This window comes from Equus przewalskii, chromosome 2 (genome assembly GCF_037783145.1).
Source record: "Equus przewalskii isolate Varuska chromosome 2, EquPr2, whole genome shotgun sequence".
NCBI lineage: Eukaryota > Metazoa > Chordata > Mammalia > Perissodactyla > Equidae > Equus > Equus przewalskii.
This window is the reverse complement of record NC_091832.1, coordinates 29,025,501-29,039,139: the sequence shown is the minus strand read 5'-3', so window position 1 is coordinate 29,039,139 and position 13,639 is coordinate 29,025,501. Positions and strand designations below refer to the sequence as shown.

At 52.9% G+C, this 13,639-nt stretch overlaps 1 protein-coding gene across 10 annotated transcripts in view; it reads right to left on the bottom strand.

Moving 5' to 3' along the window:
- The window catches only part of CRYBG2 (crystallin beta-gamma domain containing 2), a 34,726-nt gene that overhangs the window by 12,635 nt on the left and 8,452 nt on the right, over positions 1-13,639 (bottom strand). For 4 of the 10 annotated variants that reach the window (XR_011537517.1, XR_011537518.1, XM_070610618.1 and 1 more), the window contains 13 exons: positions 9,203-11,909; positions 8,747-8,794; positions 8,549-8,661; positions 8,250-8,379; positions 6,201-6,340; positions 5,261-5,387; positions 4,996-5,031; positions 4,501-4,637; positions 4,217-4,343; positions 3,798-3,937; positions 3,581-3,707; positions 3,295-3,327; positions 3,064-3,176 (listed from right to left, as the gene is read on the bottom strand). Coding sequence is in view for 4 of the 10 variants with exons in the window: in XM_070610618.1 (XP_070466719.1) it covers positions 3,064-3,176; positions 3,295-3,327; positions 3,581-3,707; positions 3,798-3,937; positions 4,217-4,343; positions 4,501-4,637; positions 4,996-5,031; positions 5,261-5,387; positions 6,201-6,340; positions 8,250-8,379; positions 8,549-8,661; positions 8,747-8,794; positions 9,203-11,909 (3,978 nt within the window). In the remaining 6 variants the exon portion in view is untranslated. Of the gene's footprint in view, positions 1-1,611; positions 1,634-2,761; positions 2,802-3,063; positions 3,177-3,294; positions 3,328-3,580; positions 3,708-3,797; positions 4,111-4,216; positions 4,344-4,500; positions 4,638-4,995; positions 5,032-5,260; positions 5,388-6,200; positions 6,341-8,249; positions 8,380-8,548; positions 8,662-8,746; positions 8,795-9,202; positions 12,155-13,639 lie in introns of all 10 variants that reach the window. The other 6 variants (XR_011537520.1, XR_011537519.1, XM_070610619.1 and 3 more) reach the window with 5 other exon arrangements.

Below are 13,639 nucleotides of genomic sequence, written 5' to 3'. Positions count from 1 at the left end.
GAATACCCAAAGCAATCTTGAGACTAAAGAACAAAGCTGGAGGCATCACAATCTCTGACTGCAAAATATATTACAAAGCTACAGTGATCAAAACAGCATGGTACCAGCACAAAAACAGGCACACAGATCAATGGAACAGAATTGAAAGCCCAGAAATAAAACCACACATCTATGGACAGCTAATCTTTGACAAAGGAGCCAAGAACATACAATGGAGAAAGGAAAGTCTCTCTAATAAATGGTGTTGTGAAAACTAGTCAGCCACATGCAAAAGAATGAAAGTAGACCATTATCTTATAACATACACAAAAATTAACTCAAAATGGATTAAAGACATGAATGTAAAACCTGAAATGATAAGACTCCTAGAAGAAAATATAGGTAGTACACTCTTTGACATCAATGTTAGCAGCATCTTTTTGAATACCATGTCTACTCAGGCAAGGGAAACAAAATTAAAAATAAACAAATGGGACTACAACAGACTAAAAAGCTTCTGCAAGGCAAAGCAAACCATGAATAAAATGAAAAGACAACCCACTAACTGGGAGAAACTATTGCAAATCATATAACCAACAAGGGGTTAATCTCCAAAATATATAAAGAACTCACACAACTCAACAACAAAGAAACAAACCTGATCAAAAAATGGGCAGAGGATATGAACAGACATTTTTCCAAAGATATACAGATGGCCAACAGGCACACGAAAAGATGTTCAACATCACTAATTATTAGGGAAATGCAAATCAAAACTACAATGAGATATCACCTCACACCCCTCAGAATGGCTACAATTAACAAGATGAGAAATAATAAGTGTTGGAGAGGATGTGCAGAAAAGGGAACCCCCACACACTGCTGGTGGGAATGCAAACTGGCGTAGCCACTATGGAAAACAGTAATAGAGATTTCTCAAAAAATTAAAAATAGAAATGCCATACGATCCAGCCATCCCACTAATGGGTATTCATACAAAGAACATGAAATCAACAATACAAAGAGATCTATGCACCCCTATGTTCATCGCAGCATTATTCAATATGTGGAAGCACCCAAGTGCCCATGATGAATGGATAAAGAAGATGTGGTATATATACACAATGGAATACCACACAGCTGTATATATAAAAAAAAGACAAAATCGTCCCATTTGCAACAATATGGATGGACCTTGGGTGTAAGGGAAATAAGCCAGACAGAGAAAAACAAACACTGTAGATTTCACTCATATGTGGACGGTAAACAAGCACATGGATAAAGAGAACAGATTAGTGGTTACCAGGGGGGAATGGCATCAGGAGGTGGGCGAAAGGGGTAAAGGGGCACATATATAAGGTGACAGACAAAAACTAGACTATTGGTGGTGAGGACGATGCAGTCTATACAGAAACTGATACATAATAATGTACACCTAAAATTATACAATGTTATAAACCAATATGACCTCAATAAAATAATTTTTTAAAAACAGAACTAAATAAAAATTATTCTTAAAAATTAAAGTAAATCAAATAAATGAACCTAACTATGTATCAGGTTGGTGGCATAAGCACACAAAAAAGTATTATTTCAAATATCTTAAAACACAATGTTTTCAACTGTACATACCAAATTGGATGTAGGTGAATACCTGAGGATAGAAAGAACCACAGAGAAAGCTCAAATAGCATTCACTGATTTTTACTGCCGGTAGTAATATCAGTACTACAATTTTGAAATACCTAGCATGCAGATTTTGGTCTCTCAATACCATTTACCACTAAAAGGAACCAGAGTTCCTTGGGAAATAATTGAGTCCAAGTTTGGGGTAAAAAATGTACAAAATGATCCTCGAGGATCTTATAGAACTAGAAACACAAGGAAGTTATAAACAACTATTGAGGGGCTGGCCTGGTGGCGCAGTGGTTAAGTTTGCATGTTCTGCTTCGGTGGCCTGGGGTTCACCAGTTCGGATCCCAGGTGCGGACATGGCACCACTTGGCAAGCCATACTGTGGCAGGCATCCCACATATAAAGTAGAGGAAGATGAGCATGGATGTTAGCTCAGGGCCAGGCTTCCTCAGCAAAAAGAAGAGGATTGGAAGCAGTTGGCTCAGGGCTAATCTTCCTCAAAAAAAAAAAAAAAAATTATCATTTTGTAACCTCTAAAGAAATAATGGGTCTAGGCAATTATCATCAATGGATTCTAAACCTATTAGGTGAAAGGTAAATGGGGAATCCTATAATGTAGGGATCTTAATATCACTAAAAGTGGGCCAACCAGACATTTGCCCCCTGATGGGATGCAGTGGGAAGTACACAGCACCAACTATGCAGTCTTGTTGCCAACAGAACAAAACAAAACACCCTGAATCTCATCAAGCCTCTAGATGGAACTACCAGTTTATAGGAAATATGGGGGACAGAGGAACAAGTTAAAATACACCACCAGAAAGCAATCGGCCAAAAACAGAAGATGGGAAACTTACAGGGCAAATTATTGATTTCTTCAAACAAATAAATGGTCTAAAACAAGAAGTAGGAGAAGGGGACTGTTATAGATCAACCAAATGCAACGTGTGGACCTTGTTTGGATCTTGAGGAAAACAAACCAATTTTGCAAAGGCATGTTTTGGCACAACGGAAGAAATCTGAACATGGACTGGATATTACATAATATTAATAAATTATTGCTAATTTTATTAGATGCGATAATGATTTGTGGCTATGTGGGGAAGGGAGGTCCTTTCTTATTACAGATACATATTGAAATATTTACCTGTGAAATTTTATGTTGGGTCGGGATTTAAAATATTCCACTAAAAAAAAAACGGCAGAAGGATAGATGAAACAAGATTGGGGTTCTTTATACCATACTATCTACAAGCTTTATATTTATTTTGCTTTGTTTTAAGATTGAATGATTCGGGACAGAACAGTTAATCCCAAGGAAACCGAAGGAAGGAAATCATTTGAAAGACACTTTTCCTGCAGTGGGGATTTCCAAACTGAGTTGCGGTCTTCAGGGCAGGTGAACCCCGCCCCCTGCACCTCCGAGCCTCCCCTCCCCTGCGTACTCACCTGCTGCCGTGGACGCGGCAGGACTGGGGCTGGAAGGAGGGGGGCAGAGAGGTCTGGTCATCCTCGAAGGAGATTTGGTCGCCCAGAAAGTCAGGGCCGGAGAAAAGCTGAATCTAGGGGCAGAGACAGAAAGAGATGAGAATGAAGGAGGGACATGGAGACCGAATGGGGAAGAGCGGGAGAGATTTGAAATGAGGGAAGAGGAGACACAGGCTCCCACCAGCTCCTTACCTTCGAGACAAAGTGCAGGTTGTGCTCCCCGACCTGAAGGGAAGGACCAAATTTTCGAGACTTAAGGAAAGTACCAGCTCCTAACCTCAGCTCCTCTGGTTTCGATATTCCGGACCCTAGGGCAGCTCTCCCCAACTCAGGTCTTCATTAGCCCCGCCCCTCCCAGAGCCCCCGCCGCCCTGCGAGCCGCCAGCGTGGTCCTCCCAGTCCCGCCCCCTGCGATGGGAGCATCCCTGACTCCAAGCCCCGCCCGCTAAGAGGCCCCGCCCCTGCGGCGGGCACGCACCTGCAGCACCGGCTGCAGCGAGGCGAGGGCGCTGTTGCCCGCGCCCCAGTCGTCGCAGTTGCGGTACACGCCTTTCTCCAGCACGTACTGCTCTCCGGAGAAGCCCACCTCCTCATAGGCCACCCACCTGCAGGAAGGGCGGGGCGGGCGTCAGCGGGGCGGAGCCGGCGCCTCGGCTGGAACAGCCCACGGCCCGCCCGGAGTCCGGGTCACTCACACGCCGCTGAGCACGTGGATAGCCTGCGTGCGGGGGCCGTGTTGCACCAGCTCCACGTCCGGCAATGCCTCGCTCACCTCCACGCTGGGCCCCTCGAAGTCCATGGCCTCAAACAGTACCACGGCCGGGTCCCCGAAGTCCTGGGCCCCAAGGACAGTCAGGTCTCTCCCGCCCACTGACGGGAACCCCTGGGAGTGCCCAGACCCCAGGGATGCAGCCCACCAGGGGACTTTGGGGTGAGGCGATCAGTGTGACCTGGGGAAGAGCAGCAGGAAGAGGAGAGGCTAGACCTCGGGGAACACTTCCAGGTGCTCTGGAGAACAGGAGAAGGGGTACAAATACTTCCCTCAACAGACTGTTCCAGGGGCAAGTCTGGCTGTGGCCAGAGGCAGAGGGATGGCCCATTTGCCCTTGCTTACCGTCCGGATGACCCGCAGGGAGGTCAGCGCCTTGTCATAGCCTCCCCAGTGTGACCAATCAGCATATTCCCCCTCCTCCAGCAGATACTGGTGGCCCCGGAAGCCCTCCTTCTCGTAGCCCACCCAGCTGGGGGAAGGGAGAGGACACACACAACTGATCACAGAAAGCCGTCGGATGGGTAAGGCAGCTGCCCCCACCTCTGGGCAGCCCAGGTCACTCCCCACCCCCAAGGGTAGAGGCTAGTGGGGAAGATGAGGGAGAAGGAAGGGTCCTGAGTCCTCACCAGCCCCCAAGAATTCGCAGGGACCCCACAGAGGCCAGGTCGGGGCTCTGGCTGTCTTCTGGCTGCTGAAGGTTGTAGATGTCTCGACTCACTTCCCAGCTGCGGCCCTGAAACCCTGGGGCCTCATAAACCACAGCCTGGGGGAATGGGGGGTGTCAGATTAGTGGGGAGTGATCTGGATCCAAACACACCCAGCCAGCTCAGGATGGCTCTGCCCAGCATCAGCCCAGAGCTAAGCCCTCCCACTGCCTCACTGGGCCCCATCCCTTCACTAAGCCCTATGACCTTACCTAACTCCTATCCCTATTCTGACCTCTGACCTGGTCTTTACACATCAAAAGCCAATTCCCAATGAGTCCATCGGTTCTACCCTCCCAGACCCAGCTTCTGGCCCCCAGCACCCTCTTCTCCTGTCTTCCAGTCCAGGCCACAATAGCCACACACATACCCACCCCGCCCACAGGCCCTCTTTGACCCTGAAGCCCAGACTCTTACCTTGGGCTCCCCTGGCTTCTCCACACTTGGGCAGCCCTGGAGAAGAGACAGGGTTGAGACCAGCCCAGAGGTAGGGGAAGACACATGGGGCTGGGACCTAGAATTTACTTGATCTGACACCCCTAAAAACTACCGCCCCCATGTCCTCCCTCTGCCCCACCCCTTGGCTAATCCCCCCTCTCCTCCAAACCCATTCCCAATAGGAGCTGCCAGGCCCTGCATCTTCCCCCTGACTATAGGCTACTTGGGACCACCTGCTCCTTACCAATCTTATGGGCTTCAGGGAGCCCACGCTGGGGTCTGACGTACCCCAGGCCTCTGAGGTGGGGTATTCTCCAGGCTCCAGGATACAGGGGATGTCTTCAAAGAAAGGTTTGGGGTACAGCAGCCACCTGGGGGGAGGCAGAGGCCATTGCATCCCAGATGCCCAGGGACACAGATTGGTGGGTGAGGGGGAAGGTTTAGAGGAGAGAAGGAGGTTTGGGGGAGAGATGCCCATCAAGGGGACTCTGGAGGACATTTCACACCACCGTAATCTCTTATAGTAGCTACTCCATCTGTCTCCCTTCCTCTGGCCTGGCTGTCTCTAATTTCACACAGCAGCTGGAGAGTTCTTTCTAGCACACACACCTGCTTAAAAACACCCCAGTAATTCCTCAGAATAAATCCAGCTGCACAGAGACCCTGTGATCCAGCCCCTGCCCTCCGCCTGGGCCTCATATCTCCCCACGTGCTGCTTACACCGGCCAGACTGAACTTTCCAAGCTTAGATCTCGCACCTCTGGACCTTTGCAGGACCTGTTCCCTCTGCTAGATATACTTTTTCCCCCATTCATTCAATTAACAAATGTTTAGGGGCATCTACTCCGTGCCAGGCCCTGCTTCAGGCATCAGGGATACAGTAATGAACAAAACATACAAAACCCTGCCCTCATGGAGCTTAGATTCTTCTGGTTCCAACTCATTCTCAGAGCTGAGGTGTCTCCTCCTCCAGGAGGGCTTCTCTGACCTCAGGCTGCTTTGGTGCGTTTCTGTGCTCACTGAACCCTGTGCTCCCCCGTCCCAGAACTCTGGACTGCCGCTGTCTGCTTACTTGCCTGTCCCCACCAGTAGACTGAGCACTTATGTGTCCTGTCACCTCTGTGTCCCCAGCACCCAGCAGACTGAATGTTAAATGAAGGGACTCCAGAATAGCCCAGACTCACAGTCCTGTGGAGACAATGGCAGATGCCACCTGCAGGGGCTTCTTCAGGCCCTGGAGGTCCTCCAAGACCTCGGTTAGCTTCACTTCCTCCCCCTTGAGGCCCTCCTCAGAGTACAGGCAGATCTGTGGGGTAATGTAGTCCTGCAGGAGAGGGGTAGAAACAGGCAGTGTAAACAGGCCCCCTCAGAGACTACCCCCGCCCACACCTGCTTCCCCAAGTCTATCCAGCGGGCCTCCAGGGGGCTTCTGGGAAACCTTTGTGGCTGTCTCCCCAGAAGCAAGCAAGGGGGACTGGGGTGTTCTCTGCAAGGTCAGCCAGACAGGCCTGAGATTAAAGCCCTTGCTGGTCCCACGCTGGGCCTTTGGGACCTGAGACCAAAGTTCCCAGCAGGAGCCTGCACGTCCCATGCCCTTCGCCTTGCCTCTGGGTAGCCTGCTTTCCAGCCTGGAGGAGGGACCAGTGGGAGGGACAGCCGCTCCCTGAGGTCTAACTTTAACCCTGCCGTTGTACATAATTCCTACCCCTGTTCAGACTGACTACCACCTGCACCTCATCCCAGGAAGCAGCAGGTCCTCTCTGCATTCTGGGTGTTTCTTTCTCACTAGGACCATTTTCATTCACTCACTCCTTCATCAAATGTTTATGAAGCATCTACTGAGTGCAGGACACTGTGCTAATGGCATGTCCTACCCCATCCATTTGGTCCTCCCAACAGGAGTTATTACTCCATTCACAGACTGGGAAAGTGAGGCTCAGCAATGTTAAGCAGCCTGCCAGAGGGGACACAGCCTGTAAGTAGCAGGGCCAAGAACAGAGCAGTGTAGTTTTGTTCACGGTTGCAAGCCAGCACCTCCCACGTGCCTGGAAGACCCTAGGCACCCAGTCAGTGCTGAACGAATCAAGTGAATGTGGGTCCGCCTGACTTCAAAGCCCTTGTTTTTCTCTTGTAGCTTGTTATCTCCCACACAAAGAAGAATTTATTGTGAGAGGCTCACAAATTGTCCACAAACATTTGTGTCTTTCTGGAGAGGCTTTAAAAATTCTTGTCCCCTCCTTTGCGTGGCTGGGCCACTGCCCTAGTTAAGACTCATCAGCTCTCGTCCTCTCTCACCAGGAGGATGGCAACAGCTCTGGACTCAGAGTTATTCGTCCTTTCATTAAAAAGAAAAAACTCAAAACATCTGATCAGCCCAGCTTTTATAATTATTGGTTTCTCTTCTGCTTTTCCCTAGTGGCCGAGATGATTTTGTCAAGCTTACTTTCAGTTGTTTGTAAATTTGTGTTATGAAAACAGTATTGTTTTTTCCCACTTTACAGATATGAAACTATAATATTGATTATGCCTTTTCAAACCACACAGCCCTTCCTCAAAATTCAGAGGTGCCCCTCAGCTGGAAATCATCACTTTTCCTGGTCTTCCTGCCTTCGAGATCCCTATCCAGCCTTTTCTCCTGGCAGTTGGAAAGATGTTTATAAATCCCCAATCTGGTTCTATGGCTTTCCTGCTTCAAACCCAACCCTCATACCCTAGTTGGACCATGAGTCCTGCAGGGCAGAGAGTAGGTTTCCCCTACCCCCTCATTGGCAGGCGTGGTGCCTGGCACAAAGCAGACCTTAATGAGCATCTGTGAGCCAATGACGGAACAAACATCCGTGGTACCTTGGGTCTGATGTGGGCCTGAAAGCCTGGGTCCTGGGGGTGAGCGAGCACCCACATTCACCCTTACCCGTTTCTGCAGCTCTAATCCAATCCTTTTCCAGCGCCAGCTCAAACTGCCCCAGGCTGCTTTCCCAAGCTGGGGCTTGGCCTCTGCCTGGCCACTGCCTTCCTAAGCCAGGCTGAGCATCCTCCAGAAGCCCTTTGTTCCCCAGTTGGCGCCGAGGTCAGGGATCTATGAGTGAGTCCATAATAAACCCCTTCTGTTCCCTACCCCATATGATCTCTCCCACAGATTCCAACTCTAGGCACCTGAGGCTGTCTCTCTTCTCAGGGCCCGGGGCCCAGGGTAGTCAGCGCAACATCTGGGCCCTCACCCCCAGCCTGCTCACCCGGACAACCCTCCTCAGGGAACCGATGCCTTGGGTACTCCACACTTGCCCCTGGGTTCCGAGTTCCACATCTCCTTCTGGCAGGACCAGCTTCCGGCCCCGGAACTCTGGCTCTTCATATAGCACCCAGCTGCAGGCACAGAGACCCACAGTCACTGGGTGGGGAGAGGATGTACCCACAAAGCAGGATCTCTGGGTAGCTGAGGGGGTTTCTGCAAAGTCAACCTAGGTAGTTCTAGGTTGGCCCTTGCATCCCCCAGCTTCACACACAGGACCCCTGCTGGGCACTCTGCACTCACCAGCCTCGCACCACCCTTATGGAGGCAACAGGGGCCCAGCTGGAAGCATCAGCGATGTCTTCCCAAACCTCCCTGCTGCTGCCTTGGCAGGTGGGCTCCGAGAAGAGGATCATCTGGAGGAGGCACAGTAGGAGTCCTCAGACTCTGTCCTCAGGCTCCTGCCTCCTGCTGGCCCCGCCCACTGCCCCTGACCCCTACCTTTCCAGGTCTGGTGTTCAGCTTGCCCTGGGTCTTCAAGGCTGGGCTCTGGAATGGAGGGCAGTGATAATAAGTCTTATGGGGTTGTCTTCTTCCTGCCTCCCACCACCTGCCATTCCAGGGACCCAACATCCTCCTGATTGGCCTCCACCTCCAAAGAGCTGGCCCACAGCGGCCTCATCACCCTGTCCCAGGAGTTGGGTGCCTATTGCTCCCCTTGCCCCACTGCCAAGCTATCAGAGCCACCAAGCCCTTTGGAATCCACAGTGCAAATCTCCACCTGTTTGGATAGGGAGACTGAGGCCCAGAGAAACGTGGTCACACAGAACTAGACATCAGACCCAAGCCTCTGGCCTCTGGACACTCTGCCTCCCAGTACCATTTTCCTCACACCATCCAAACCCTGGCCCAGGTGAAGCCAGGTGCCCTCCCTTGTCCACCCAAGTCCTCACTCACCCACCCCTCCGGGAGCCGGGCACATGTGCGCTTCTCTGGTGGTGGCCTTTCGCTGCAGAGCAGGGGTAGCTGTCCTGGCACCTTCCTGAGCCCTGGTGCCCCATGGGGAGGCAGAGCAGATAGTTTTGTGCCCAGTGGTTCCAAGGTGGGGGCCTCCTTGGTAGCAGACACCAGACCACCAAAAAGAAGGCTGCCTCCAAGACGGGAAGTGGGCCTGCTGCCTGCCTGGCACTCTGGCCCCAGCTCTGGGTGGGGGCCCTTGGCACCTGCCATGTGCTTCTTCATCATCTCCAGAGGAGAGCAAGACGCCTGGGGGGGCCTGGCCGGGCGGGAGTCCCAGGAGGGGCTGGGCCCGGCTTTCTCCTGCCTGCGCTGGAGCTTCTCGTCGTCACTCAGGTAGGGGTTCTCTGGTTCTTCCTCCTCCTCCTCCTCCTCCTCCTCCTCTTCCTCTTCCTCCCCCTTTTCTTCCAGTGTAGGCACCTCCTGGGGGCTGGGTCCCAGCACCCATGGCCCAGGCTGGTCCTCCTCGATGGCGGGTAGTGTGGCGTACATGGCCAGGTAGGAGGAGCGAGGAGCTCGTGGCAGCCGGTGAGTGCGGAGGATCTCGGGGGGCTCCATGCTCCGTAGGGTATCCAGGAAAATCTCCAGGTCAGTGGCCAGGGCCATCTCCTCCTCCTCTCTCGATGGTTCTGGGAGGGTCTTACCCTTGGTGGAGTCAGGAACAAGCTGGGACTCCAGGCTGGCCTCTGCTCCCACTGGCACTGGGACAGGGGGGCCTCCTGGGCTGGGGGACACTTTGTCCACTGAGGAGCAGGGAGGAGGGATAACAGCAGGACAACCCTGGACAACCACTTTCTGGGTGGGAAATGGGGCAGCAGAAGCACCAGGGCCCTGGACAACCTCTTTTGGGGTGGGATATGATATGGGACTCTCTTCAGAGCCCTGGACAACCTTATCCTTTTGGGGGGATGGGATAGCAGGAGCAGCCAGGCCTTGAACAGCCTCTTCCTTGGTGAGGGAAGAGGCAAGGCTGCCTTCAACACCTTGGACAACCTCTTTTTGTGTGGGAGATGATATGGGGCTCCCTTCAGAGGCCTGGACAACCTTGGTTGGGGGTGAGGCAGTAGGAGCACTAGGACCCTGCACAACCTCTTTCTGGGTGGGAGGTGAGGCAGCAGGAGCACTAGGACCCTGCGCAACATCCTTCTGGGTGGGGGATGGGTCAGCAGGACGACCAGGGCCCTGCACTACCTCTTTTTGGCTAAGAGAGAAGGTAGGGACATCTTCAGAGTTCCGAGTGACCTTACTTCTTGGGGAGGATGGAGCGGACAGACCTCCTCGGCTGGGCACAGCCTTCCTTCTTGTAGAGGATGGAACAAGAGGTTGACCAGGGACCGTAACAACCTCACTCCTCACCATGGGCAGGAGGGTGGCAGCAGGGGGATCCGTGAGCCCTTCCATTTTTACAGAGGGCAGGGCCTGGGGTCCCCTGGGCTCGAGAGTGATCTGACCCCTGGGGTGAGTGGGCACCACAGGCTGCTCTGGGGGGTGGACTAGGCCCAGGGAGGGGTTATGGGTCTGGAGCCGGGGAGAGGAGGGTACTGGCACATGACCCTGAGAGGTCTGGAAAGGGAGTTGGGTGGGGCTGGAGGCTCCCTGCATCCTTGGGGACTCATGGGCCCTGGCGTCTGGGGCTTTGACCTGGTCTTGGTCTGGGTGGGCTGCAGGGACATCCTGGTTCTGCGGTGGATGAGCACCTTCTGGGATGCCTGCAGGAGCCAGGGCATCTCTGTCCTTTGGCACTGCTGTCCCTGTCTCAGGTAGCTGCCCCAGGGCTTCACCTACTGAGCGACCCAGACCTGGACTCCTTGGCACAACAGCCATGGGCCTAGGAAGCCGGCCGGTAGGTGGGCTATGCTCAGCAGGCACCAGGCTACTTAGCAGCTCCAGGGCCTGACTGCGGCTGGGTGAGCCCTCAGCCTGGGGCCTCACCACCACTGCCCGGACTGTGCGGGCAGCGTTTCGCCCCCTTGGCAGGGCCTCACCCAAGAGCGTTGGCCCCACGGTCACAGAGCTGTTCACCCGTCGGTCCACGTGCCCTCCCATCACCATGGTGGTCCGCACAGTGCGTGTCACCCGCCGTTCCTCAAGGCTCCGAGGGCTCCCACTGATGTGACTCACACCTGGGTGGGGGCTTGGTTCACGGGGCCCAGGCAGAGGCACAGAGTACTCAGTCCTAGCCATGGCTCCTGGGCTTGGTGGCTCAGTCCTGGGGTCTTGGGAGCTGCCATCCACCTGGTCCACAGCCTCCTTCAGCCTCCCTACTGGCCTTTTCTCCTTGGGGGGTGGTGTGTACTTCCTGGAAAAGATGGGCCCGTGGCTCTGGAAGCTCTTGGAGCCACCCCCATCCTGGGGGCCCTGGTAATTCACAGTCTCTTCTTCCCGTGTAGCAAAGCCATTGACTTCCTCTCGATGGTGGCTGTCCTCAAACATCTCCTCTTGAGGGGCTTCCACCTGGGCCCCTGACACCAGAGACACCTTGCGAAAACGGTGTCTAATCTCTTCCTGGGCAGGGGGCCGCTGCCGCCATGTCAGCGTGGCACTCACCACTCGGGCCTCAGTCCGAGCCGGGGGCCCACCTGCCTCCTCCATGTTGGGCCCCCGCAACCTGTCTTGAGGTGTCCTTGGCACACTGTGGTCCAGCTCCCTGCAGATGGTGCCAGGAAGAAGAGGGACAGGGTCACGGGTGGTGAGGGTGGCTCTCGGCATTGCAGACTAACTACCCCTGCCGAGGTCAGGCTGGGGAACCTCAGGCAAGCCATTTGACCTTTTGGGCCTTTGTTTCTTCATCTATAAAATGGGCATGGTTCTCTCAGCTCTCCCACCCGTGTCCCCACTTTCAGATGATTCCCTATGCCAGGGTCTTTTAAGAGGTGCAGCTGAGGCCTGAGCCTGGAAGAGAGAGAAGGGAGAGCAAAAGCATATGGGTCTGATGCACTGGTGTGTGGATGGGGCTGTGACTCTGCCCAAGGAGCCGAGTCTAGTCCTCCAGGACCTGAAGATGAGAAAACCAGAAAGCTGAAAACTAGGCAACTGTTCGGACTCCATTCCCGATCATTGGAAGGGAAGGGAAGGGAAGACCGGCTTCGCCCTCAGGCAAAGCTGGGCCCCCTGGCCCTGTCACTCACTAGCTGGATGACCTTGGGCAGGCCAGTTCTCCCGAAAAAGCTTCAAGGCCCCCAGCCACAAAACTGGAATACTAAGAGTATGTGCTTCATAACGTTACTGTCAGGATTCAGCAGGAGAGAAGGAAGGAAAACTCGCTCTATAAACTAAAACACTGGCTCACAAATTTCCCACGGTCACCTTGGAGAATTGTGACCAAAGGTTAGCAGGTGTGCACACGTGTGAACTGGCATGAGCACCTGGGGAGAACTGTCTGAGCGTGCGTGCACGTATGTGTGCATCTGCGGGGCTGAAGGAAGCCCCTCAGGACCCGGCACTTTGGACTTGAATGCACTTTCCCTCAACTCCCTCCTCTGTGATTATTTCCCCCATTGTACAGAGGAAGAAACTGAGGGTCAGAGAAGAGGCGTGACAGCCCCGGGTTATGTGGCTGCTAAGTTGCCAAGCTGGAGTTTGAATTCACATCTGAATCCATGTCCAGGCACCTTTTCTCCTGCTCCCTCAGCCAAGGTTCTCAGCACATCCAGCTATTCCTGTGATCCCCTGGGCAGAGCACACCTCACCTTCACTCCTTGAGGGTGGGGCCTGGGTCTTACTTCTTTTCTGACCCGCCCTTGATCTCTCTGGGGCTCCATTATCTCCTTTACTAAACAGGGGGTTAATAATAACAGCTGCCTGAGAAGACCTCTAAGCTCCCTAGAAACTCTCTAGTGAGTCTGTTTTAATAGTAATAACAACAAGAGCCATCTGTTGAGGGTTTCCTCTGTGCCAAACATCTTGCTAATGGCTTTATGTGATTGTCCTATTGAATTCTCAAAAGCATCCCATGCATTTGATACCTCATAAACAATAAATTATTAATAAATTATAAACAAACATTCCATTTTTGCAGATGAGGCAAAAAAGGCTCAGAGAGGTTAAGAAACGTGCTCAGAGTCACACAGTAGCAGAGGCCAGACTTGAACCCCAACACTAAGTGCTTCACCACCATACCAAACTTCCTAATGGATTTATCTGGTAAACAGACTCTATGGTTTGGAGGTTTACTTTTAAAAGGGGTCATGGTAGTCCTGGAAGGACCACTCAGCTCCAACTCTTACTTCTAGGCTGCACTGACCAGGGCAATCCTATTCTTAGACTGCAAGGACCAGAGAGGTCAGGCTGTTCACGCCCAGCCTCAGGGCCAGCCTGTCTTCCGGTCTGCTCCTCCTCTCCATAAGGCAGCCCCTAGACCTTATATTATAAGGGAAG